The following is a 27,553-nucleotide window of genomic DNA, read 5'->3' as shown; positions in this document are numbered from 1 at the left end:
AGGGAGAGATGTTTTTCTCCACAGGCACATTGTGAACATTTTTAGAAAGGTAAAAACACATGAAATTCCTGAGCCAGACCATCATAATGGAGAACTCTTAAATGCTGGGATCTGTGCCATTTCTTATCTAATTTTCAGACTGTCATAAAAATGGCAGAAGGTTCAAAAGCTCTTAACTATGAAAAGAAAGGCTACAGTGGCTAAAAACAAAAAAATTAAAACTTTAAATGACTTCAGACCAGTGTCTCCAAGACCACTGGTTAAGAAGTTATTAAAAAAACTTATAAAGTGGAACTTGTAAGAAAAAAAAAAAAACAGGCTTTATAAGATCCTTTTCAGTTTGCGTACCAGATTAACAGAGGGAATGTTGATGCATTTTCATTTTGCTTCATCTGTTATATAACCACTAGGAGGGCGTCGAGACTCATGCCAGGCATATGCTTCTCATAAGCTTTTAATACAATCCAGTCACACCTTCTTACAGAGATTTAGTAAACATTTTAATTTAAACTTTAATTTGTTAGAAGTTGCTGGTTGAGTTTTGAAAGACAGAACACAAAAACAAAGTAAAATGACCACCAGTCTGAAATGCTGTCTTCATCCACTTGTGCTTTTTAATGTCATTTGTACATCCTCTGTACTAGCGGTTGTTGGCATGCATTTGAAAATATTTTCATCTTTAAATTTGCTGGTGTCTCAGTGATTATTAAGGATTCTTGGTAAAAAGACACCTGCCATGGTCCAGTTGTAAATGATTTTTTTTAATTGGTGTAATGTAACGTTTTAAAAATTAAAGAACTAATAGTTGATTTTAGAAGAAACATCCTCCACCCACAAGAAACAATCAAGACTGGAGATTGTTGAAAGTTATAAATATCTGGGACATCCACAGACTTGAAACTGACTTTTAATCAAAACACAGCAGCTATTTGCACAAAGAGGACAACATCGCCTGTACTGTCTAAAGAAGTTAAGCCATCATCTGGCAGCTGTTAGCAAGTTAGGACAGCTCACAAACTCTCCTAAATCCAGCGAGTTAAGAGCAGGACAAATTTGCATAACTCAGAAGAATTTTTTTTTTATTTTATATGAAGAAAATAATATTACATGCAATCAAGTTGAACTTATATAACAAAAGACTTTATAGTCAAACTGGGAAAAAAATGAAGAAAAGAAACAGCAGAAAGAAAAAAAGCAGAAGCAAAAAGAGACAAAAGCTAACAAAACAGATTTTTGAGTCATTTAGGACTCTTTTCCTACTCTGAGATACCTGAATAATGCACACACTGACATTATAAAATGAATATTACATTCACTACTATATTTTATTTATTTGTGTAAAGTTTAGGTTTGATTGCCAAGTTCTTTCTTGATTGTTCTTAATGTGATCCCTAGTCTCTCTGTAAAACATGCAGACAAACCAAATTTCTTTCCTCAAATGATAAACGTAAAGTGAAATGAGTTGAACTGTTACCATGACAAAGCTGCAGCACATAGCTGTGAAACAAATCATCAAAGTGGTTGTAAAACTTTAGCTTCAATGGTTACAGAAACAGGACCAGGCTGCTGTATTATTACACTACACTTCTAAGATCAAGCTGACTTTGTTTATTTCATTGGACTGTGGACTACTCACAGGTTCATTGCTGGCTGGAGTTTTTGTATTTCCTCTGTTTCTTTACTAATTGGCCTTAACCATCCATCTATTATCCACCTCTTACCTGAGGTTGGGTCACGGGGGCAGCAGCCCAAGCAGGGAAGCCCAGACCTCCCTCTCCCAGGCCACCTCCTCCAGCTCCTCTGGAAGAACCCTGAGGTGTTCCAAGGCCAGCCGGGGGATGTAATCCCTCCAGCGTGTCCTGGGTCTGCCCTGTGGCCTGTGGCCTTCTCCCAGTGGGGCATGCCCGGAACCCCCCCCCCCCAGGGAGGCATCCAGGGGGCATCCTAATCAGATGCCAGAACCACCTCAACTGACTCCTCTCAATGTGGAGGAGCAGCGACTCTACTCCGAGTCTCTCCCAGATAACTGAACTCCACACCCTATCTCTAAGGGAAAGTCCAGCCACCCTGTGGAGAAAACTCATTTCGACCACTTGTATCTGCGATCTTGCTCTTTCAGTCACTACCCAAAGCTCGTGGCCATAGGTGAGGGTAGGAACGTAGATCGACTGGTAAATTGACAGCCTCACCTTTTGGCTCAGCTCTCTCTTCACCACGACGGACCGTTGCAGAGCCCGCATTACTGCAGATGCCGCACCAATCCATCTGTCAACCTCCCACTCCATTCTTCCCTCACTCGTAAACAAGACCCCGAGAAACTTGAACTCCTCCACTTGAGGCAGTAATGTGTTCCCAACCCGGAGCGAGCATTCCACCCTTTTCTGGCTGAGAACCATGGCCTAGGATTTAAAGGTGCTGACTCTCATTCCCGCTGCTTCACACTCGGCTGCGAACCGCTGCGGTGAGAGCTGGAGGTCACTGTCTGATGAAGCCAACAGAACCACATCATCCGCAAATAGCAGAGACGAGATTCTGAGGTCACCGAACCAGACCCCCTCCGCTCCATGGCTGCGCCTAGAAATTCTGTCCATATAACTTATGAACAGAATCAGTGACAAAGGGCAGCCCTGGCGGAGTTCAACCTCAACAGGAAATGAGTCTGACTTATTACCGGTAATGCGGACCAAGCTCCTGCTCCTCCTGTACAGGGACTGAATGGCTCGTAACAACGCGCCTTGTACCCCGTACTCTTGGAGCATACCCCACAGGATGCTTCGAGGGACACGGTCAAATGCCTTCTCCAAATGCACATAACACATGTGGACTGGTTGGGCAAATTCCCATTCACCCCTCCAGAATCCTGGCCAGGGTGTAGAGCTGGTCCAGTGTTCCACAGCCGGGACGGAATCCGCATTGTTCCACTTGAATCCGAGATTCGACCATCAACCGAACTCTCTTCTCCAGCACCCCTGAATAGACCTTACCGGGGAGGCTGAAGAGTGTGATTCCCCCTATAGTTGGAGCACATCCTCTGGTCACCCTTCTTAAAAATGGGGACCACCACCCCGGTTTGCCAATCCAGAGGTACTGCCCCCATTGTCCATGCGATGTTGCAGAGACGTGTCAACCAGGACAGCCCCACAACATCCAGAGCCTTGAGGAACCCCAGGTGAACCTCGTCCACCCCAGGAACCCTGCCACCTCAGGGCTTTTTAACTACCTCGGCGACCTTGGCCCCTGTTATGGACGGGCCCCCCCCCGGAGTCCTCCAGCTCTGCTTCCTCTAAGGAAGACATGCTGGTGGGATTGAGAAGATCCTTGAAGTATTCCTTCCACCGGTCATTAACGTCTGCAGTGGAAGTCAGCAGGGCCCCATCTCCACTGTACACAGTCTTGGTGGAGCACCGCTTTACCCTCCTGAGGCGCTTGATGGTTTGCCAGAACCTTCTCGGTGCCGACCGAAAGTTATTTTCCATATCTTCCCCAAACTCCTCCCATGCCAGAGTTTTTGCCTCTGCAACAACTGATGCCGCCACACGCTTGGCCCGCCGGTACCCCTCAGCTGCTTCTGGAGTCACACTGGTCAACCAGACCCGGATAGGACTCTTTCTTCAGCTTTACTGTGTCCACCACCGGGTTCGTGGATTGCCTCCACGAGAGACACCGGCATCCTTGTGGCCACAGCTCCGTTCTGCTGCTTCGACAATGGAAGGCTCGGAACATGGCCCATTCAGACTCAATGTCCTTCGCCTCCCTCGGAATGAGGTTGAAGTTCTGCCGGAGGTGGCAGTTAAAGATCTTTCTGACCGATTCCTCCACCAGACGTTCCCAGCAGACCCTCATTATTCGTTTGGGTCTGCCTGGTGTGTCCGGCAGCCTCTCCCGCCATCTGATCCAGTTTACCACCAGGTGGTGATCAGTTGACAGCTCAGCCCCTCTCTTCACCCGAGTGTCCAAGACATAAGGTCGCAGATCCGATGACACGATTACAAAGTCAATGATCGAGCTGCGACCTTGGGCATCCTGGCACCAAGTGCACTTATGGATACCCTTATGCTCGAACATGGCATTCGTTATGGACAATCTATGGCCAGAACATAAGTCCAACAACTGAACACCACTCGAGTTTAGATCAAGGAGGCCGTTCCTCCCAATCACACCTCTCCAGGTTTCACTGTCGTTGCCGACGTGAGCGTTTAAGTCTCCCAGCAGGACGATAGAGTCCCCAGGAGCTGCGCCTCACAGCGCCTCTTCCAGAGACTCCAAGAAGGCTGGGTACTCTGAACTGCTGTTCGGCGCATAAGCGCAAACAACAGTCAGAGTCCTTCCCCCAACTCGAAGGCGTAGGGAAACAACCCTCTCGTCCAACAGGGAGAACCCCAACATGCAGGCCTCAAACCGGGGGGCCATAAGCAAGCCCACCCCTGCCCGACGCCTCTCACCCACAGCAACTCCAGAGTGGAACAAAGTCCAGCCTCTCTGAAGAGGAATGGTTCCAGAGCCCAGACCATGCATAGAGGTAAGCCTAACTATATCTAGCCGGTACCTCTCAACCTCTCACAGCAGTTCAGGCTCCTTCCCCACCAGAAAAGTAACATTCCATGTCCCAAGAGTCAGTTTCGGCAACCGAGGGTCAGAACGCCAGAGTTCTCACCTTCAGCTACCACCCATATCGCATTGCCCCTGACCCCTATGGCCTCTGTTGCAGGTGGTGGGCCCACAAGAGAGCAGAACCACGTTGCTCCTTCGGGCTGAGCCCGGCTGGGCCCCGTGGTCGAAGGTCCAGCCACCAGGCACTCGCCAACAAGCTCCTCCCCTGGGCCTGGCTCCAGGATGGGGCCCCGGGTACCCTTTCCCGGGCAAGGGAAATACCGATCCTTGGTTTAACTCCATATGGGGTCTCAGAATCGAGTTAGTCTGGATCTTCACATCAGACCTGTTTGCCTTGGGAAGCCCTACCAGGAGCATATAGCTCCCGACAACATAGCTCTGAGGATCACTAGACCGCGCAAGCCCTTCTGCCACAGCAAGGCCTCAATCCAAGAAGGGTTATCTTCTAATAGAAGTTGTACTAATAGATTTATTAAGTTTCTGTATTTTTTTTTTTTACTCAAAGAATATTTCATTTCATGTTTATAGATGTAAAAACAACTAGTCATTTAAATAGAATGTTGTATTGTTATGTACTTTTTCAAGTCTTGTTTTGCAATTATAAGTATTTGCAAGCACCCAGAACCTGCCTTCAGTGTTGATCACTTAGTAAGAATACATTTTAAGGGCACACTCCTAATTTAATTTTAAACATCAACATTAACTTCATAAAGTTAGTCATGTAAATAACTTTTTTTCTCTGCACCTTTTTGAAATAGTAATTATGTGTGCTGTAATTCCATCCATCCATCCATCTTCCATCCCGCTGAATCTGAACACAGGGTCACGGGGGTCTGCTGGAGCCAATCCCAGCCAACACAGGACACAAGGCAGGAACCAATCCTGGGCAGGGTGCCAACCCACCGCAGGACACACACAAACACACCCACACACCAAGCGCACACTAGGGCCAATTTAGAATCGCCAATCCACCTAACCTGCATGTCTTTGGACTGTGGGAGGAAACCGGAGTGCCCGGAGGAAACCCACGCAGACACAGGGGTGCTGTAATTCCTTTGATTTATTTTCTACTTTCTGTCATACATTATTCAGGACATCAATATATGTTTATGTACAGTATATAGGAAAGTGCTTGTTTTGAAAATGTAGATTTTAAGCTAGGCCAGCACTATGACATGTTGCTGCTAGTCAATATTTAATGGCAGATACTTTTCCTGAATGTCTTTCACTACCCAAAGGCATCTATGAGTTCAAATGACATGAATGCTCACAAACAACATGATATAATATCAGAAGAAAAGGTGTGATGTGATCATGTGGGATATGTGCTGCATCAGAAATTCTTAAGCTTCATAACCTGTGGATTGCCATTTACTAGGTTTAACTCGAAGAAATATATTCAAATTTGGACAAACACAGTGGATGTCACACTTGCTTTATAGCACAAACACAGTAGAATCTCATCACAATATGTCTATTTGGATTACACACTCTCTCTGGATCTGCATGTGTTTTTTTTGGGTACTCCAGACCTACATGAACATCCCAAAGACTTGCAGATTAGATTGGTCAACATATAAACAGACAGAAATCAAAGTAAGCTCTTGCCAACAGCATGACTTATCTATTGTGCAGCACTAGACTATATGATTCTTACACTTTACTGTTCTAATCTTTTTCTACTTCACGTTTAAGTAACATTTTCAGCATTTTTTTCACATTTACACTTCACTTTTTGAACTATGTTGGCTTTATTATGAACTTTATTATTTTAGCAACAATAGCAAAAAAATCAACCTAACATGGAATGAATAATTATCTAAATCCTAAAAACTGAAAAAGATTTCACCAAATATTTTAAGCATATTATATTTCGCAGGAACTAAAAAAATGTTGTACCTGTCCAGATCTTGTCATTAACTTAAAGAACTTAACTAAAAGCAACATTAGTAGCAAAACTTGATGATTTGACGAAAGCAAACCTTTGAGTACCAACTAAATCCACTGAAGAAGACCCACCATGCCACCTTTAAAGATGATCGAGCATCTCTTGAGTTTCTTAATGCCATACATGGAATGAAGCTTCAGAGGCTTCATCCAGATGTATGCATTGCATTGTGTATTTGTTGTGTTTTACCAGCACAGGACAGAGAGCAGTGATGACCAAATCAATACCCACAAAACTTCACTTCACAAAACACATTTCTGAACTAAATTGCATTTTGCTTCCAAAGAAATTTATGCCATTCACATAACAAGAAAGGCATTCAATACCTGTCTGAAGCTGACTCCACGCATTAATTCTGGGTGTGACTGTCTCTCATTTAGTATTTGTATAAATATTTCTGCTGGGGGAAAAAATCACTGGAAGTGTGCATATTCTCAACTATTAAAATATATTTGCCTAGTAAATGGGGGATATTTGGCAGTGGCAACTTTCTATGTACTGAGCTTTCATTTGGAGCATACACAGTAATATGCTCATTTCTGCGTTTCAGTGTGTCTTTGTGTGGAAAATAAATACCATGTGACATTTTTTGAAAAAAAAAATACTATTTTGTCTGTGGTAATGTAAACATGAGGCAGAAATAGAATTGCTTTTACTGGTCTGGTATGGATTACATGCTTTATACAGTTTTAGAAAAGAACACAGGTAAACACAAAAGTGTGAAACAGGCTTTAGGAAGCAGTATACCTTTCTACCCCAAAAAAACTTTAAAACTACCCAAAAACTCTTTCAAAATTGCGAAATTGCCTTTAATTTCTATTTTATTGTCAGACTTGAATACCGTATGCAAATCAAAACCTGCATGTTATACTCATCCCAACAGTTATTATTATTATTAGGAAACTGAAACTGATTAAAAATTACTCTCCATGTACCAAGACTGCACACTTTTGTGATTCTGTCAGTTGAATGGGAGCTTACGCATTAAGTATAGCAATATTTTCTTTTATTACCTCTGCAGTGTTACAAAATATATATTCTGTAGTACTAGAGTGTTGTACTGTGTTAGCCATTATGAATGTAGTGAGAAGTCAAGCAAAATGACTCCTTTTATTGGCTTTAGTTAGCCAATAAAAGATGTCATTTTGCTTGACTTCTCAAAATATATTCTGATAATTGTCCAATTGACTCGTAATGTTGCGAAATATTGTAAGCAGTCTTTTTTATTTGGCTTGAATTGCTGCAAAATACACATTTCGTTAAATTGTGACAGTTCTGTCCCAGGTCCTGACATGTGTAACGGCTCCCCAGGTCCAGGGATGGACAAGTATAGCATTCTAACAGTGCTGTAAACGTTGATAATGCCAAATAAATGTTTATTATTCTCCTTACTACTTGAACATAATGGTTCTGTTGGATATGAAAATAATGTGTTCTGTGTTGTCCACCTATATTTACACTAGTATAATTTAGCCTATGCATGATTTTATCATACATTTAACCATTTTGTTCATATCCAGACTTTTTAAACTAATTTTCATTGTTCTGGTGATTTAATGAAAATGTATTTGTAGCACCTTATCTGAGTACTGCTGAAAACTCTTGTTTTTCTCCAATGTTAATGTATAATGCACAGTGAAGTGGTAAACAGCACAACTATAGTGTGACAAACAGGAAGATGGAAACATATTTGTATTATTTAAATGTTTTTGAAAATTTCTGATTTATTTTTTTTTTGTATTGCAGACATAGACTACACAGCATGATTCTGGTCCCACTTGATACTCCTGGAGTAAAGATAGTGAGGGCCCTAAAGGTATTTGGCTATGATGGTAAGCACTTCCTCCTAAACCAATCTGATGTAGTCTTCTATAACTAACACTGTGGTACAGAGTCAGTCTGTAAATTTAAGAGCACTTAATAGTATACATTTAAAACACTTAGTGAACTTGATTTGTTTGCATTGTGTACTATATTTACTGTTTTTTCCTCATTCCAATTATTTTGTTAGAGTTCTGTCCCTCTACTTAAAGATTGTTTTTGGTGTTTTGTTTTTTGACAATAATATGGCCTAATTGATAAAGGATTTGCTGCCAGTTCACTCTGATATCATGAGCAAGTCTTATAGTCTTACCCTTCAACCAAATTCATTTGTTATTTACTTCATTATTCTTATTTACTAGTTGCATTATTAACTAAATCCATTGAAAATGTATTTTGTTTTCATAGATGCACTTCATGGTGGTCATTTTGAAGTTCACTTCGACAATGTTCATGTTCCTAAAGACAACATGATTTTAGGTATGTCATGCAATGCTCATTTAATGACAAATAAGTATAAACTAAAGAAACAGCCCTAACAACTTTGAGAATAAGAGGTTTTCTGAAATGTATTATTTGATTGAGCTGAACAAATCATGTCCCATCAGGCATAACAAATTTTCTCTATGTACTTATTGAAATTGATTTTGTAAAGATTTTCATAACACCGGTATATATTTCTGGTGGGCCAGATTAGTATGCTAATATATAATAGATACCACTGTCAACCCAGAATATGCTGAATCAATGTGCCATATGGTGGGAGAAAATGCTTTCATGGAGCATAGCTGAGTGTCAGTGGACCTCGAATGGGTACTTTGCACATTAGTCAAAAGGGTGCCAACTCCTCGAAGCCTCGCTTTATCTAGAGTGACTACTGGAAAGCTTTTCTTTTTGACCTGGTTATAGTGAATTAATATATGACATACTCAAATAGATATCAACTTAGAACATCCTCCCCTCCTCCAGGTCACCGTTTGACTTATGCTAAGTGAACCTTTATAATGTACTGTTAAAATCAGGTTGTTTGATAGACCTTTTTCAAAGTGAGGTGTAAATTGTTAGTTGTGTTAAACTGAAAAAAGAGCCCAATATTACACACATCAGATATTTAGCACCAACACAAAAACATTTCTGAAACATAATAAAATATTCTACATATGGTATCCATGAAGGCAGAGTGGTGGATTTGTGGCTAAGGATCTGTGCTGGTATCTGAAAGGCTGCCTATTCAAATCCCATTACTGCCAAAAGGGATCCTACTCCATTTGGCCCTTTACCTGAAAATTGTTCCATGGATGCTATAAAATGATTGACCCTGTGCTGTGACCCACAAAGGTCATGCAAAAAGACAGTTTCCCCTCGGGATTAATGAAGAAGATTATTGTAAAAATAAACCTCAAATCTATTTATTTAATTCAGATAATTATTACTGGCAATTATTTTTTTGAATTAGGCGCTTTGAGCATGGGAAAGGTGCTATAGAAATAAAATTTAGTATTACTATTATTAATATTATTAAGTAAGGTGCCTTACTTATGACAAGTTACATAGTTTAAGTGGCATTTTTTGGTCAAAATATTATTTTTCAAAGTTCAAAATATCTTTTGAGAAATAAAAAAGACTTGTGTGTCCACCTTGTGTGACTAGCTGTAGCACTGTCAGAGCTAATATGGAGAATTATTATATTGTAATGGTATTCTACACAAAAATGAAATGTCTTTTTTGACATACATCAGATAAGGTTCTGAAATGCTTAAATGTCTGTAATATTACATACATCCCACACAAAAGGCTTTTCTTATGGTTTAAAGTGAAAATAATGTGACAGACAGTATACTTTATAAAGTTTGGTTTACATCTTTGTTCTGATAGCAGCATCAGTGTGACTCTAGAACTGCAAAATTATTAAACAGGCCTTTGCACAATCAATCGTCCCTCTTTGCTGTGTTAGAGCACTATTTAAAATGAATCTGTAGATAAAAAGAAAAAGAATGTGCACATTTACTTGGTGTTTGTTTAATTCACAATCCTTTTTATCCCCACACTTGTATTGTGCACGCTAGGAATTTGCTTACGGTCTGCTTTCTTTCAAATGTCAGAAACAACAAGTTGTTTTATTTAATGTTAGGGAGGACCCAGGTATTTAATAAAGAAAGAGAGAACTAAAGACTTGCTATATGAACTTTCTTCAAGGCAATTATTTTCTCCAAGACAGATTTATGATGTAAAATTTAAAGTAATTTTTAAAAATTCCATAAAAAGTATCTGAGTAAAAGAATTATTTCCCCAACTGTCATTATCTGACCACATCAAGGTTTTTGATCTTCCAGTGTTTTAAAAATAAAACAGACAAGATCCTCGTCATTATTGCATTATACTACATTTAGTTTAGCTTTTGCTTCAATAATTTATATTAATTTGTTAGATAATGCATATTTTACAGTCCAGCCTGCACTCAGGTCCAGATTAGTTTTTCTCTGCTACATAAGCTTTTATTTATTAAAATTATGTAAAATATTTCCTTAATTTGGAGCAGCATTGCGGTGCTGGGGTCAGCACCAATACCTCATGGTACACATGAATCCAGCATTCTCCACTCAGATCTTGGTTACTGACTGTGTGCAGTTTGTCTTTCTTCACATATCTGAATATTCCCGCATCTTACAGATGTGCATATTAAGTTAATTGGCAAGTCTTGATTGGTTGTGTTAAGTATGTGCATGGATTGAGTCCTGTCTTGTGCCTAATTCTCCCAGCATAGATTCACGGCCCCAACAACTTTCAGTCATGTTAAGAGGGTTGGACAATGTTATATTGTGTTATATTCTTTTGTTTTAGTAAGTAATTTGTCATTGTGCCTCTAACTTTGAACTGTGTTAAAACAGCATTTAAATCATTCAATATCTGGAACATTCCATCTGTTTCATTTAATGTAATTACAGTGAGGAATTGGGATAAATGTTAATGTGATTCACATTAAAACACATCCATGAGTATTTATATACTATACATATTGCACGTTAATTCTTGAACTTGTTTTATCCCCCAAAGTGGACTACATAATGTTTTTGTATATAGAACGCGCTCAGAGGGTGTGATCATTTTTTTTTTTATTGATCTGGATTTATTATTGAAAATTCTAGTATATCCCATGTAAAAGTTGTTGCACAGTCTAGTATATCCCACAATGCATGCAGACCTCTTTAACCTGAATTTTCATCAGTAAGCATTGGACGCTAATATACTGTAGTACACTGGTAAGATAAATCCTGTGTTACACTTGTATGGTTAGAAAAAAGGTTACAGTATTTGCTTTTTTATGCTGAGTCTTTTCCTCCTCACATTATCTGTTTAATGAGATCAAGCAAGAATTCATCTTAACAAATCCAAGTCCATGTAAGAGGATCAGTAACTTTCTTCACCTTCAGTTTCTTTAGAAGAATTTCAAACCTGTGTTTTTAGTAGCACATTATAAGCAACATATTTATAATCTTCCCATTTGGGTTTCTGTATGCTCTAGGTTGTTTATTTTAAATGACATTAGAAACTATAAATTTGTTTTGCACTACAACTACAACACTACTTTTACTATATATATTTTATCTACAAGGTTTGCCTGTTTGACCAGGGAATCACCCAAACATTCTTTCCTTTTTCATTTTTTTAGAAAGGCCTTTTCTCTCACTTTCTTTTTGCTGCTTTGGGTTTTCAAATTCTTCTTTTTAGATTCTAGTTCAGATCTGTATTTATTTCCTTTGTTTGCTTGAAGCATATTTCAGACTTTGGCCTGTATCTGACCTCACACTTGCCATATTAAATGAATATCTTTTTTTCCTGCATTACAGTCTGATACAACTTTAAAATTCATCTTGTGACAGCTGCATACTCTCTAAAGGATTTGCAATTAGCATGTGACAAATGGGAAATGAAAGGGAGTGCTCTGTATGGTGATGCAAACTCAGCAATGGAAGAAGCATTGCTGCATGATAGAAAGGGCTTAAACCTCTTCAGTAAGAACCAATGGAGATGTCCAGTTTTGGTGATTTCTGTTTATGTGTCCATTGTTTATTCCTGTTTGTGTTTAGTTTACAATAAAACAGTATTTTCGATAGATCTTAAGTGCTTTTTGGCACTTGTTGTGGGTTGGAACAAGTTTTAATGGCCATTTCTTTTGCAGACTGAGCACAATCATAAAGTAGTGGAATTAATCTTGTTAAATTAAAAACAAATCTCAGTTTTAGACTTGCTGTTCTCAAGACAAACTTCTACACTTGATCTGTTGAAAAGCATAATGACTATAATTTTTATCTTTGTCTTATATGCAGACTGAATTACAAAACGTTACAGCAACGTTTGGAAAGTTTAATAGATGCCTGTTTATTTTTACATACCTTTGTTTAAAAGAATAAGAACTGATTATCATCAGAAGCAAAAAATGAATTATAGAAGTAAGAAATGAATTTGAGGGAAAGAATTAAAGCACCAGGTTTTGAGTCTGATTACACCATATGAATAATTACTGTTATGACTGTTATAATTAAGAAAATACCCGTTAATTTTCTTAATTGAAATAAATCCAGTCTTTGGTATTATATTAAAATTAATTCCAACCATCCATCAACCAACCCACTACATCCTAACTACAAGATCACGGGGGTCTGCTGGAGCAAATCCCAGCCAACACAGGGTGCAAGGCAAGAAACAAACCCCAGGCAGGGCACCAGCCCATTGCAGGGCGCACACACACACACACACATAACAAGCACACACTCGGGACAATTTAGAATCACCAATGCACCTAACCTACATGTCTTTGGACTGTGGGAAGAAACCGGGGTACCTGGAGGAAACCCACACAGACATGGAGAGAACCCAGGAAGCGAACCCGGGTCTCCTAACTGCGAGGCAGCAGCGCCACCGTGCCGCCCTAAAATTAATTCAATACCATTAATTTATTACACAAAAAAAATAAAACTTAAAAAAGTTCAAGAGCTTGGATTCATATTCCAAAGCAAAATAAGCACCTTAGCAAGATGATACCAGAAATGTTTTTGAACAGTTGAATGGTGACTGAAATTATCTAATGTGAAGCCCCGGGCGCGTACAGCCACCCTAACCCAACACAGACAGGAAGGACACAAGTTCAGCACACAGCACTCGTTTTATTCCTCCATGGGGAAGCACTTTCTATTGCTCCTCACTTCTCAGCGTATACAGCCAACAAATACAGCACAGACCTTTCACCTCAAGTCCTCCATACAGGTATTGTCCTTCTTCCTCCCGACTCTGGCCATTGAATAGTGGGGACTGGCCCCTTTTATAGGACATCCGACTGGACTCCAGGTGTCCAGCGACCTTCTTCCAGCAGCACTTCTTGGTGTGGCAGAAGTGCTGCCAAAAGGGCCCAGTAAAGATCCAGGCACCCCCTGGCAGTGGCCACAGCCCCCAGCAGGGTTGAGCTTCCATACGCCAAACCCGTGGCCCCATGCATCAGTCCGGGGGAGAAAATCATTGTCGGAGCGTCCTAGCCGTCTGCCACACTACCACATATTTATTTTTAATACTTGAAGTAAACAGGTGTTTAGATTCAGAGGTGTTTGAATGCAAAAAATGGTCAGTCCAGTAGACAGGTACCTGTTGAGTTACACAATCTTAGCACAGTGCTGTGCTATTTTTTATATAAATACAATGTAAAAGAATAAGGAACAATTACAGTGAAGCGGTCTAGTGATCCTCAGAGCTATGTTGTCGGGAGCTACATGCTCCTGGTAGGGCTTCCCAAGGCAAACAGATCTGAGGTGAAGATCCAGACTAACTCGATCCTGAGACCCCATATCGAGTTAAATCAAGGATCGGCGTTTCTGTTGCCCGGGAAAGAGTACCCGGGGCCCCACCCTGGAGCCAGGCCCGCAGGAGGGGCTCACTGGCGAACGCCTGGTGGCTGGACCTTCGACCACGGGGCCGAGCAGGGCTCAGCCCGAAGGAGCAACGTGGTTCCGCTCTGTTGTGGGCCCACCACCTGCAAGAGAGGCCATAGGGGTCGGGTGCAATGTGATATGGGTGGTAGCTGAAGGCGGGAACTCTGGCGTTCCGGCCCTCGGTTGCCAAAACTGGCTTTTGGGACATGGAATGTTACCTCTCTGGCGGGGAAGGAGCCTGAGCTGCTGCGAGACGTTGAGAGGTACCGGCTAGATATAGTCGGGCTCACCTCTACGCATGGTCTGGGCTCTGGAACCATTCCTCTTCAGAGAGGCTGAACTTTGTTCCACTCTGGAGTTGCTGTGGGTGAGAGGCGTCGGGCAGGGCTGGGCTTGCTTATGGCCCCCCAGCTCGAGGCCTGTACGTTGGGGTTCTCCCCGTTGAACGAGTTGGGGAAAGGACTCTGACTGTTGTTTGCGCTTATGCACCAAACAACAGTTCAGAGTACCCAGCCTTCTTGGAGTCCCTGGAAGAGGCGCTGTGAGGCGCAGCTCCTGGGGACTCTATCGTCCTGCTGGGAGACTTAAACGCTCACGTCTGCAATGACAGTGAAACCTGGAGAGGTGTGATTGGGAGGAACGGCCTCCCTAATCTAAACTCGAGTGGTGTTCAGTTGTTGGACTTCTGTGCTAGCCATGGATTGTCCATAACGAACACCATGTTCGAGCATAAGGGTGTCCATAAGCGCACTTGGCGCCAGGATGCCCAAGATTGCAGCTCGATGATCGACTTTGTAATCGTGTCATCAGATCTGCAACCTTATGTCTTGGACAATCGGGTGAAGAGAGGGGCTGAGCTGTCAACTGATCACCACCTGGTGGTAAGTTGGATCAGATGGCGGGGGAGGCTGCCAGACAGACCAGGCAGACCCAAACGAATAATGAGGGTCTGCTGAGAACATCTGGCGGAGGAACCGGTCAGAAAGATCTTTAACTGCCACCTCCGGCAGAACTTCAACCTTATTCCGAGGGAGGCGAAGGACATTGAGTCTGAATGGGCCATGTTCCGAGCCTCCATTGTCGAAGCAGCAGAACGGAGCTGTGGCCGCAAGTTGGGGGGCGTCCATAACAGGGGCTGAGGTCACTGAGGTAGTTAAAAAGCTCCGAGGTGGCAAGGCCCCTGGGGTGGACGAGGTTCACCCTGGGTTCCTCAAGGCTCTGGATGTTGTGGGGCTGTCCTGGTTGACATGGACATGGGGGGCAGTGCCTCTGGATTGGCAAACCAGGGTGGTGGTTCCTCTTTTTAAAAAGGGTGACCGGAGGATGTGCTCCAACTCTAGGGGGATCACACTCCTCAGCCTCCCCGGTAAGGTCTATTCAGGGGTGCTGGAGAAGAGAGTTCGGTCGATGGTCGAATCTTGGATTCAAGAGGAACAATGCGGATTCCATCCTGGCCGTGGAACACTGGACCAGCTTTACACCCTGGCCAGGATCCTGGATGGGACATGGGAGTTTGCCCAACCAGTCCACATGTGTTTTGTGGATTTGGAGAAGGCATTCGACTATGTCCCTCGAAGCATCCTGTGGGGTGTGCTCCAAGAGTATGGGGTACAAGGCTCGTTGTTACGAGCCATTCAGACCCTGTACAGGAGGAGCAGGAGCTTGGTCTGCATTGCCGGTAATAAGTCGGATTCATTTCCTGTTGAGGTTCAACTCCGCCAGGGCTGCCCTTTGTCACCGATTCTGTTCATAAGTTATATAGACAGAATTTCTAGGCGGTCTGGTTCGGTGACCTCAGAATCTCGTCTCTGCTATTTGCAGATGACATGGTTCTGTTGGCTTCATCAGACAGTGACCTCCAGCTCTCACTGGGGCGGTTCACAGCCGAGTGCGAAGCAGCGGGGATGAGAGTCAGCACCTCTAAATCCGAGGCCATGGTTCTCAGCCGGAAAAGGGTGGAATGCTCTCTCCGGGTTGGGGACACAGTACTGCCTCAAGTGGAAGAGTTCAAGTATCTTGGGGTCTTGTTCACGAGTGAGGGAAGAATGGAGCGGGAGGCTGACAGACGGATCGGTGCGGCATCCGCAGTAATGCAGGCTCTGCAACGGTCCATTGTGGTGAAGAGAGAGCTGAGCCAAAAGGTGAGGCTGTCGAATTACCAGTCAATCTACAATCCTACCCTCACCTATGGTCACGAGCTTTGAGTAGTGACCGAAAGAGCAAGATCGTGGATACAGGCGGCCGAAATTAGTTTACTCCGCAGGGTGACTGGACTTTCCCTTAGAGATAGGGTGAGAAGTTCAGTTATCCGGGAGAGACTCGGAGTAGAGTCGCTGCTCCTCCGCATTGAGAGGAGTCAGTTGAGGTGGTTTGGGCATATGGTTAGGATGCCCCCTGGACGCCTCCCTGGGGGGGTGTTCCGGGCATGCCCTACTGGGAGAAGGCCACGGGGCAGACCCAGGACACCCTGGAAGGATTACATCTCCCGGCTGGCTTAGGAATGCCTCGGGGTCCTCCCAGAGGAGCTGGAGGAGGTGGCCAGGGAGAGGGAGGTCTGGGCTTCCCTGCTTAGGCTGCTGCCCCCACGACCCAACCTCAGATAAGCGGTGGATAATGGATGGATAGATACAGTGAAGCATCTTATATTATAGATGATAATTTCCTAGTAATAAGGAACTGCTCCCATTAGGTGTGAAAAGATACAAAGTTCAAGGAAAAGAAAATGTGTGTCTTAAAATGTGCACTCTGCATTCTGTTAGTATTTAATTGTAGATTTGCTGACATCTGGCTCATACATTGTTGGTGCAGTAGACATTTAGTCCAAGTGTATGAGTAATTGGAGAAAGTGAGGTCGCTTTCTTGCATCTTCAGTGAAACTTGCAATAATAATTTGGAATTGACAATACTTGGGACTGTAATGATGTGATACTCCCAAAACACAGAGAATATGACTATAAGAGAATGTTTTGCATTCTACTCTGGCCACTAAGCACATTAAAATTTGAGATTTGATCAACCTGTCAATGTCAATCTATAGTTAGATGAACCATCATGAAACTCTGATATTATCTATATGGTTTTACTTGTTCCAATGAGTAAGTGTTTGATAGTAGTGTATCTTCAATATTCTAGCATTTTGGTAGATACCATTTTTTCTGCAATAAAACCTAATCAACACAAACAGAGAAGCCCAATCCCACAAGGTACATTTTTTTTACTGATTTTAATCTTGATAATCTAACACTTTATGGGCAATCCTGACCCTGCAGTGTTGTAGTGACTGCTGTTTTTTTTCCAAAAAGCTGCAAATTGTCATGTCATGTCATTTTCTAACCTGCATAATCCAGATCAGGGTCACGGTGGGCGCTGGAGCCTCAAAGCTTGCATAGGGCACAAAGTAAGACCAATCTTTGCATAGGGCACCAGTCCAACACACACACTTTGGTGTGACCAGCATGTAATCTGCATGTCTTTGGATTGTGGGAGGAAACCGGGACACCAGGATGAAACCCCACAGACATGGGGAGATCATTCAAACTCAAACACAGGGAGGACTCAGGACACAAATCTTGGTCTCCTTACTGGATTTTTATTGTTACCTAAAAACTTAGAAGTTGCTTTGAATGATACCCTTACCTCTCATTCCAGGTCATTCATCACACCATCAATTTATGCATCAAAAATCAGTTGTCTAGGATCAAGTCTGGCAAAAATGCCCTGTTTCAGTTTAGCCTCAGACAACCCTGGAAACTTTCATCACAAATACATGAAACAGGCTCCATCTTTTAATAGGGCTTTGATAAACTGCTTCATTAAACCAATCTTAATATGAAGTGGTGATAGCAGCACTTGATTTGGATCGACCAAGCTAGGTCTGATGTTTTTGGCACCAAGTCGTAGGCTTTTTTTTTTTTTTTAGCTGAGCATTCCTTCTGAACCCCATGTATATTCTTGGCTCTGCTATCCCACTCACAGAGAAAACCTGGGAATTTTGTATCCCCTAACTGTTGATCCAGTAAGATACATAGAACTTTCAGGTCCCCACATATGAACCAACAATGCTCATTATAGTTAAAAACTTAAAAAAAACTTATCCTTTAAAAATCCATTGTAATATTAGAAAATACAAAATTAAAAAAAGTAAAAAAAAAAATGAATATCTAGTTAATTACATAGCAAAAAAATTATATATATATATATATATATATATATATATATATATATATATATATATATTGTGGCAAGTGGCTGGGGATCGGGGGATGCGCAGAAGGACCGGAGGAGGGAATACGCCTCCTCCAGACCATGATGGGGCGACCGCCCTGGTGGCTTTGAGGGCCACAGGAACAGAGCTTAGAAACTCAGCCCTATAGGGGCCCGTGGTCACTGTCAGGGCGTGCCCCGAGGCCTGAGGAGCCCTGGCCCTCAGCTCTTCTGCCACACACGGCAGGCACTCATTGGGAGGCACCTGGAGCACATCCGGGTGGGGATAAAAGGGACCAGCTCCCTCCATTCGATGGCTGGAGTCAGGTGAAATAGGATGGAGCTCGGAGGAGAGGAGTGGAGGCAATCAGGAAGAGAGAGAAAGGCATTGAGAGAGACCTGGACTGAGGGTGTTTGGTGCTGAGGCACTGGGGTGTGCTATCCATCCATCCATTTTCCAACCCGCTGAATCCGAACACAGGGTCACGGGGGTCCGCTGGAGCCAATCCCAGCCAACACAGGGCACAAGGCAGGGAACCAATCCCGGGCAGGGTGCCAACCCACCGCAGGACACACACAAACACACCCACACACCAAGCACACACTAGGGACAATTTAGAATCACCAATCCACCTACCCTGCATGTCTTTGGACTGTGGGAGGAAACCGGAGCGCCCGGAGGAAACCCACGCAGACACGGGGAGAACATGCAAACTCCACGCAGGAAGGACCCGGGAAGCGAACCCGGGTCCCCAGGTCTCCCAACTGCGAGGCAGCAGCGCTACCCACTGCGCCACCGTGCCGCCCGGGGTGTGCTATGTCAATTGTATATAATAGTTGTAAATAAACGTGTGTGGTGAATCAAATGATGTCTGCCTGTCTGTGTCCGGGCTGTTCTCCACCATATATATATATAACTATCTACATAATAAATTTATCAGTTGTTTGGACCAATATCATGCATTCTGATATAAACTCATACTGCTATATTCCATTTTTGGTACTTCATTTTGACCCTAAGCAAGTCACTTCACTTTTCAGCTATAACAAATATATATGGTAACATTTGCAGCATATTCTGAATGATGTAGGTTGTCTTGGAGTAAAGGTGTCAGCTACATATGTAATAATTAATCAGTAAGTTTTAAGGTTATCCTGGGAAGCTTTTTGCTGAACAGGCCTGCTACCAGGCCTCTGTGCCAGCTCCCATTGGAATCAAATCAAGATATTGTTTACGGGCTGGAAATTGTCCATTTTTCTTGATTTTTTTTTTTTTTTTTGCAAGGACTGTGCCTTTTTATTATGCAACTCTGAGCTTGTTCAGATATGACTCAACAAATTAGGATAATCTGAGAGTTTTTAAACATTATAATACAAAAATTACTCAGACTTTCTAAATTAGTGAAACTTAAATAGATGGTTATTTTCTATTGATGATCCATTGAATAAAACTTGCTTGTAGCGCCTTATAATACTAAGCACATCACAGTTCTTATGCTGCTGGACAGCTATAGTTTTATTCAATTGTAGCTCTTCATCATGAATTACCTTCAGGACTTACTGAAGTGGTGGAAGCAGAATATTTAATGTTAATTTTTTTTTTTTTTACAAAATTTCTGACAGTATGCAAGTAGGCAGACAGGCAGGCAGTACTTCTGTTAAATTCACTAATAAAAAGAAAGAGTTGAATGCCTGTTAGTGTCACAAGCAAATATGCATAATATTCAAACGATGGCTGATACAGCCAGAAGAGATCCTACTCTGTTGGGCCCATGAACAAAGCCTTTAACCTGAAAACTGTTGTAGTGGCACAGTACTATGGCTAAAATAAAGGACTAAAACAAACCAGCAAAACTTAGTACTTGTGAGTCATATTGACAGAGGCTGGCCACATGATGTATGTTGGTCAAACAAGCACATAGGATTTCAGTATAATTATAAGTATAATTATAATTATAAGTATGTATAATTGACAATAGATTTGAACTTTATATTTTGTAGACTAGATGCTAGTGGCATTTTTGGCATCAAATTTCTGGTGGTGCAACACAATATTCAAAGAAGAAAATGTGATTATGCAAACATACCATGGAGATACAGTATGTCACTGAACTGAATCACATTCACACAACCAATAAACACCATTGTGTTAAGGCAGGAGGGAGGGACATTGCATTTATGCATTATGAAAGGATCAAGTCACCAACACCAGTGATTATAAAACATTAACCAGATGACCCAGTCAAAAATTACACAATGTAGATCAATCAAGAAAGCCTGTGAACACGAATCGTACATTCACCAAGTAGAATGCTTAAAAGTGTTTTTCATCATCAAATACTCATGATCGAAACAAACTTCAGCATAAAGACATGAAAGAAGAAAACATAAATGAATATTTATGCAGTGAATTGCCCCATTCCACTGCACACCATTCAACATATCAGTCAGTCAGTACATTTAACAGTAAAATCACAGATTAAGTTCACTTTTTGAACAAGAAGTTGGTACACCAGTCTATTATGTGTGCAAATGTCTCTAATGTTAACATTAAATACCTAATCTGTCACTCTTTTGTTAATGACCACTGAGACATTCAACTACATGCACACTTCATGTCACAAAAAAATCAATCAAACAATCAGATCCCTGTGCCTGGTTTCTCTTAACTTGCATCATATATTGTAGTCCTCTCTGCCATTGACATCTAACAAGATACAGCGATATAAATATAAACATTAAGCAAATTTAAAGCTTTGTGACCACTGAAGCCTGTTATGTTTCATTTACATTTTTGTACTTGGCTGACATGTTTATCCAAGGAGACTTACAACATTTATGATACAATTAGGTTACATTTGTTTTGGAGCACAGGCATGTCACATGACTTATTCATGGTCACAAAGTGTTATAAGCAGGATTTGAGCCCAGAACCTTAGGGTTTGAAGTCCAAAGCCTTAACCACTATACCACATTGCCTGCACAGCCAGGTTTCCCATCCTGGCTGGGGTTCAGATGTCTCTTTTATGACTATGATGTTCATTGTTTATGTTAACATTGTTGATCATTTAGTTCCTTTATGTCCAAGTATGTTTATGCCATGTGTTTTGTGGGTTGCCCCCTAAGAGGCAGTGCCATCTATTACCATCAAGGAACTGAAAACTCACAGTTCCTTGAATGTGCTTGTGGTGTTGGTGAGTTTTAGTGTGTTTTGCTTTGCTTGATTTTATTGTACTAGATTTTGAATGTTTGCTCCATTTTTTCACTTTGCATCCCACATTGTGTATTGGAACTTGTTTGCTCTGGACTACCATCTATTTCATGCAACTCCTTTTTGCTTTTGTGTTCTTCAGAGCTTATTTTTGTTTAACAGAGCTTCTGATAAACAAGCCTTTTTATTTATAAAGATTTAGCATTTTCTGTTTTGTGACTAGCCGAGGCTTAATGGTTTCCCTAGTGAGCCTTTTCAGGTGTTTTTGGGACTATTGTGCTTATGATACTGCCCAGTAAAAATATATTGGCTGTAAACTGCCCAAACCTATACAACAATACTTCAAGTTTAGAAATGAACGACTTTGAGAGGAAAAGGACAACCCATAATAATGTGGAAAAAATGTGCTGACTACATAGACTCTGACTTAAACAAACAGAAATGTCTAAGAAGTTATATGAATAAGATCAGGAGACATATTTCTCTTCAATGAAAGAGCCCAAGTGGGACGTTCTAATTTTTCCACACCTTCATGTGCGAAGAGTCACCGTCTGTGGAAATAGATTGTTAAGGAATAGAGGAAGTTCCTATAATAAACATCCTGCATTTTTTTCCTGGGATTACTGTATTCTACATTAAAAGGGTATATACTACAAATGCTAAAATAATATATTATTATAAAACAAACTAATGACAATGCATGCATAAAACCTGCCCATAGTTTACACTACAACACAGTATCTATGGAAGAAGGTTCACAAAGGGGGTGGATGTTTACATTGTACATATTACCGAATTTTCTTCCTGTGTTCAGTTTACAAAGATGACATACACAGATCCTCAACCTTCCTGTACTGCTACTGTTCTCTGGGTGACTTACTGTTTCCCCCAAAGTAAAATAAAGGATGTGCTTATTTGGGCAGAATACCAGACTTAACCCTGTATTCCCTACAGGTTGTTGTGCTGTTTTTCATTCTTTAAACCTTGCTTGTCTCTTTCAATCAAGTGTCTGTTGTACATGTATCTTGAGTGTCTTCTTTCCTGTGTATTCTACCTCCCTGTTCATGGAGTCATCCAAAGGTCACACATGGCTTTCCTTCTCTGAAAGACCTTCATAATCATCTTAATTCATTCCAGATATTGAAGCAATTTCCCTAAGTCCCATGCTGTTGACTTCTAAGGCTTTTTGGGCACCATAGTGTTTCTTGCCAATCGTGGTACTCTCTAATGTCCTCCGGCCATGCTTTAATTTAATGTTAATGATGTAATTTTTTTCTTCAAAGCAGAAAATGCCCTATAATGCATTTGATTGTATTTTCATGCCCCTTATAATATTCTTTCTGTTTACTGTTACTTTGCCATTTTCAGGAGGCCACCTCGAAGAATTAAATACTGTAACTGTTACGCTTAAAAGGAGAACATAAGTTGCTCAAAAATATAATACACTGATGAGTCAAAAGATAGTAAATTATAAAAGAGCTATTCAAAAACATGACATACACAGTATTGTAAGATGGACTGTTCCCAAAAATGCTTAATATTTTTATGTTGTGTCTTTTGTTATTAATAAATCTGACAACTTATCACTTTTTGCAGGAGGGATTTAAAAGATAAATTTCACATACAAAATATTTTAAACAGTCACCTATTTTTAACAATCCTTTAATAACCTATATTCCGTCTATTACACTGTATCCTAAAGTTCTAAATAAAAAAATAATAAGAAACATCTGTCTTTGTCTTCTGCTTGTAGTAATAATCCGCACTTCAGCATGATAGTCCTACATGAGACCAAGCACTGGTTCGATTACTACTCAGTGTAATTCAGGGTTACATGGCTCATAATCTGCAACTGAGTCTACAGAAGGCCAGTTTATTTCTGCTGGAAGAACTTACCTGGAGTGAGTAGAATACAGACTTAACATGTGAGATGCATCAGAACAATACAATAAAACAACTGCTACCCCTTTATCAGAGACATCTGCATTTTTTTAAATATATTTTATTTATTAATTTTTATTGTAATAATTCCATACAAATAGATCAATTTATAACCAAACAAAATTGAAGACAAATCAAACCCCACCCCTCAGAAGGAGAGCTAAGCCAAAGGAGAATTGCTTAGGGCTTTTTAATAAGGCAACAATAAATAAAAGAAAGGGAGAAATAAATATATAGGTAAATAAGAGATGGAGAAGGGAATTAAATGCAGTAATAGTTATTTCTCTTATTCTAAAATAATATTGATTAGATCCTGCCAGGTTTTGAAAAAAATTTGTACAGATCCTCTAACTGAGAATTTGATTTTTTCCAATTTCAAATAATATAAAACATCGGTTTCCCACTGACTTATCAGAGGAGAGTTAGGATTCTTCCAATTTAACAGAATAAGTCTGCGTGCCAAAAGTGTAGTGAATGCAATCACCGTTTGCTTGTCCTACTCCACTTCAAGTTCGTCTGGAAGAACACCAAACACAGCTGTTAATGGGTTTGGAGGAATTGTGATACCAAGGCTGTCTGAAAGGCACAATTTTGGTCCAAAATGATGTTAGTTTGGTGCAGGCCCAAAACATGTGACCCAGTGAGGCAGGAGCTTGGTTGCAGCGTTCGCAGGTTGGATCTTGCCCTGGAAACATTTTGGACAGTTTTAAGCGAGACAGATGGACTCGATATATCATTTTTAGTTGAATAATTCTATGCTTTGCGCATATGGAGCTCGAGTGAATTCTCTGCTTTGCTACCTTCCACTCCTTTTCTGATATATTGATTAAGAGATCTTCTTCCCAATGTCCTCTTGGATCTTTGAAAGGTAGGGACTCTAATAGGATTTTATATAATGTGGAAATGGTGTTTAATTCCTCGAAATTGAGCAGTATTTTTTCCAGCATTGTGGAGGGTGTGAGGTGGGGGAAATCGGGCAATTTCTGTTTAACGAAATTTCTAATTTGAGGATAGTGAAAGAAATGTGTAGCTGGGAGGTTGAATTTTGAATGTAATTGTTCAAAAGATGCAAATATGTTGTCTATTTAAAGATCTCTAAGCATTTTAATCCCAAAACTTTTCCAGGTATTAAAAACTGGATATGTTTGCGAGGGTTGAAAGAGGTGGTTCTCTTGCAGAGGTGCCACAGATAAAAGATTTTCCATCTTAAAATGCTTTCTAAGTTGGTTCCATATTCTGAGTGAGTAAAGCACAATTGGGTTATTAGTATATTTGCGATAACTTGCATTTATTGGAGAGCAGAGCAGGGAGTATAAAGAAGTACTAACAGGATTTTACTTCTATTGCGGACCAAGCCTGTGTATGTTCATTTATTTGTGTCCAGGTTTTTATGGCTTGTATGTTTGCTGCCCAGTAATAAAACTGAAAATTAGGTAAAGCCATGCCACCTTCTGCCTGAGGTCTTTGTAGGGTCGCTCTTCGGATATGTGGGTGTTTTGAGTTCCAAATGAATGAGGTTATTGTTGAATCTGTTTAAAAAATGATTTACTGATATATATTGGAATATTTTGAAATAAAAAAAGAAGGTTAGGAAGGATATTCATCTTAACAATGTTAATTCTTCCGGCTAGAGTGAGATGAAGGGTTGACCATCTATGCAAGTCTTGCTTAATTTTTTCCATACAGACGGCAAAATTTTGTTGATAAAGAGCTTTATGTTTAAGACGGCAAAATTTTGTTGATAAAGAGCTTTATGTTTACTTGTGATATTTACCCCTAGGTATTTAAACTGATCTGCTATGGTAAAAGATAGGGCATCCAATCTAATATTATATGCTTGTGAATTCACTGGAAAGAGTATACTTTTATTCAGATTAATTTTAAGACCAGATATCTTTTGAAATTCTGTTAGTGCTGTTAAAACTGCAGGGACAGTGTTTTCTGGGTCTGAAATATATAAAACCATATCATGTGCATATAGAGAAATCTGCATTTTAATCTGAGAACACTGAGCTTGGGTAAACCGTTAAAAAGGTTGATTAGAATAAACTTTGATTATTATTTTTTAAGGTTTGTTAAGTGTATCATTCACATTACAATTAGTAAAAAAAAAGTCTAGTTCATTGTATAGTCGGTAAATCAACCTAAATATTAATGTTTACAATTTAATTATACAAAGTCACACTGAACACCCCTTCCCTACCTAGTTTATAGAGCTCATTATGAGGTAATTTCTTAGGTATATTGAAGCATCAAAAGAAAAAAGAAAATGGCTATACAAAGGCACATGCAACCTTATTTAATAACTGCATTTAATTGTCAAAATGTAAAGAAACCCTGGCACATTTTTCTCAAGGAAAATGTAGTCCCTTTTTGAGTTTTAAGTAATGTTAGACATCACTTTCCCATTGAATTACAGAAAGTAGGTTAGAGTTTTTCAGGTTGAGCAAGATAAGTCAACATATAAGCAATGTAGTGCAGGAAATCACAACAGATTTTTGTTGTGTAATATTGTGCCATCTGGAGTTACTTCATATCTGGAAGTGTGATGGTGCGGGTCGGTTCCTTGCTCCCACCCTGGTCTGGGAACCTCTTGAACCTGCCACCGCCTATAATGTTTCCAAGCGATGAGCTCTACAAATGAGGACACCACACAAAGCAAGGGGAAGGTGCAAAATGTTCAGTGCTTTTATTGAAAACAATCCAACAAAACAAGTGTCCAAAAAGTGCAGTGCTTCAAGAAAGTTCAGTAAATAAATAAGTTCAGTTTTCTGCCTGATACTTGTATGCAATATTTTGTTTAAGTGAAAGCGTACTCAAGTTATCATGTTTACATACACACACACAAAGACATAATTCCAAAAATTTTATTTTCAGACTCATGGAGGTTTAAAACATCGAGATTCATCAAAATCTCGAAATTGAATTTTTTGAGGATTCCAATACTTTCCCTATACTTCGTATACAAGAAAGTCAGGGAGGTTTAAAATATCTCGACATTGAATCGTTGGACAATTGCAATACTTTCCCTATACTTCATATACAGGAAAGTAAAAAGACAGTCATCTGTGGCAGAATGAGAGTATCGACAAGCCATGGAATTAAATATCGGGTTTAATTAACAACAAAACTAGCTTCTAATTAAGAAACTGATTGGAGTAAAATTGGTTGGAGTTTAAGACCCTGACTTAGCTGGACATCTGTTTGCTCATTTCACATTGCATTTCTGTTTGAGTGCCATTTAACACTAGATTTACCAGAGCCAATGAAAAAACGTGTAAATCTGGCCCACCTTAAATCCCTTCACACCTCTTCGTCAGCATCTTTTGTCTTCTAAATGTGTCGATAAGCCAAAGCAGCAAGCAGCCTGCTATGCCATCCTCCCACCGCCTCAGAACAGGCAAGAAGTTCTCCCAGTTCCTGCCTTGATTGATTATTTGGGAGTGAGCTACCCAGAATTGTAAGGGGAAATAATTTGATGTGTGTTTTGTGTCTAGAAAAATCTATGAAAACACATTGTTAAAACAGAAACGTTTTTCATGTTTTAGTAATAAATGACAAAATATAGACATTAACTGTATAATGTGTGAAGGCTGATGGCCAAATATAAAATTAACACTTTCACAAAAAGTGCAAGTACAATACGACAGCTTCTGTGGTGCAGTGGTTGAACTGCTGATTTATAATCTGGAGGTTGTGAGTTCGAAACCAGCTCACCGGCAAATTTACTGTTTTGAGTAGTGAGCTGCTCTTATTGTTAATATTACACAATAAAAGCATACATTTGTTTTGTGTCTGTAACAGCCGGTGTAAATTTATGGCACTTGTAAAAGTTAGCGTTTGTTAACGTCACAAATTAAGAAAAGCATCAAAATAATGTGGCACTTGGTGCCACGG

The 27,553-nt window shown here is 40.5% G+C and overlaps 1 protein-coding gene across 2 annotated transcripts in view; it reads left to right on the top strand.

The window, feature by feature from the left end:
- The window catches only part of LOC114653490 (nephronophthisis 3), an 838,883-nt gene that overhangs the window by 725,172 nt on the left and 86,158 nt on the right, over window positions 1-27,553 (top strand). For both annotated transcript variants that reach the window (XM_028803845.2, XM_028803846.2), the window contains 2 exons: window positions 8,306-8,391; window positions 8,789-8,860. In XM_028803845.2, the coding sequence (XP_028659678.2) occupies window positions 8,306-8,391; window positions 8,789-8,860 (158 nt within the window). The remainder of the gene's footprint in view (window positions 1-8,305; window positions 8,392-8,788; window positions 8,861-27,553) is intronic.

The sequence above is a fragment of the Erpetoichthys calabaricus genome, chromosome 6 (genome assembly GCF_900747795.2).
Source record: "Erpetoichthys calabaricus chromosome 6, fErpCal1.3, whole genome shotgun sequence".
Taxonomy (NCBI): Eukaryota; Metazoa; Chordata; class Cladistia; order Polypteriformes; family Polypteridae; genus Erpetoichthys; species Erpetoichthys calabaricus.
Note: the sequence above shows the minus strand (reverse complement) of the source record. Positions and strands in the feature narration are given on the sequence as shown.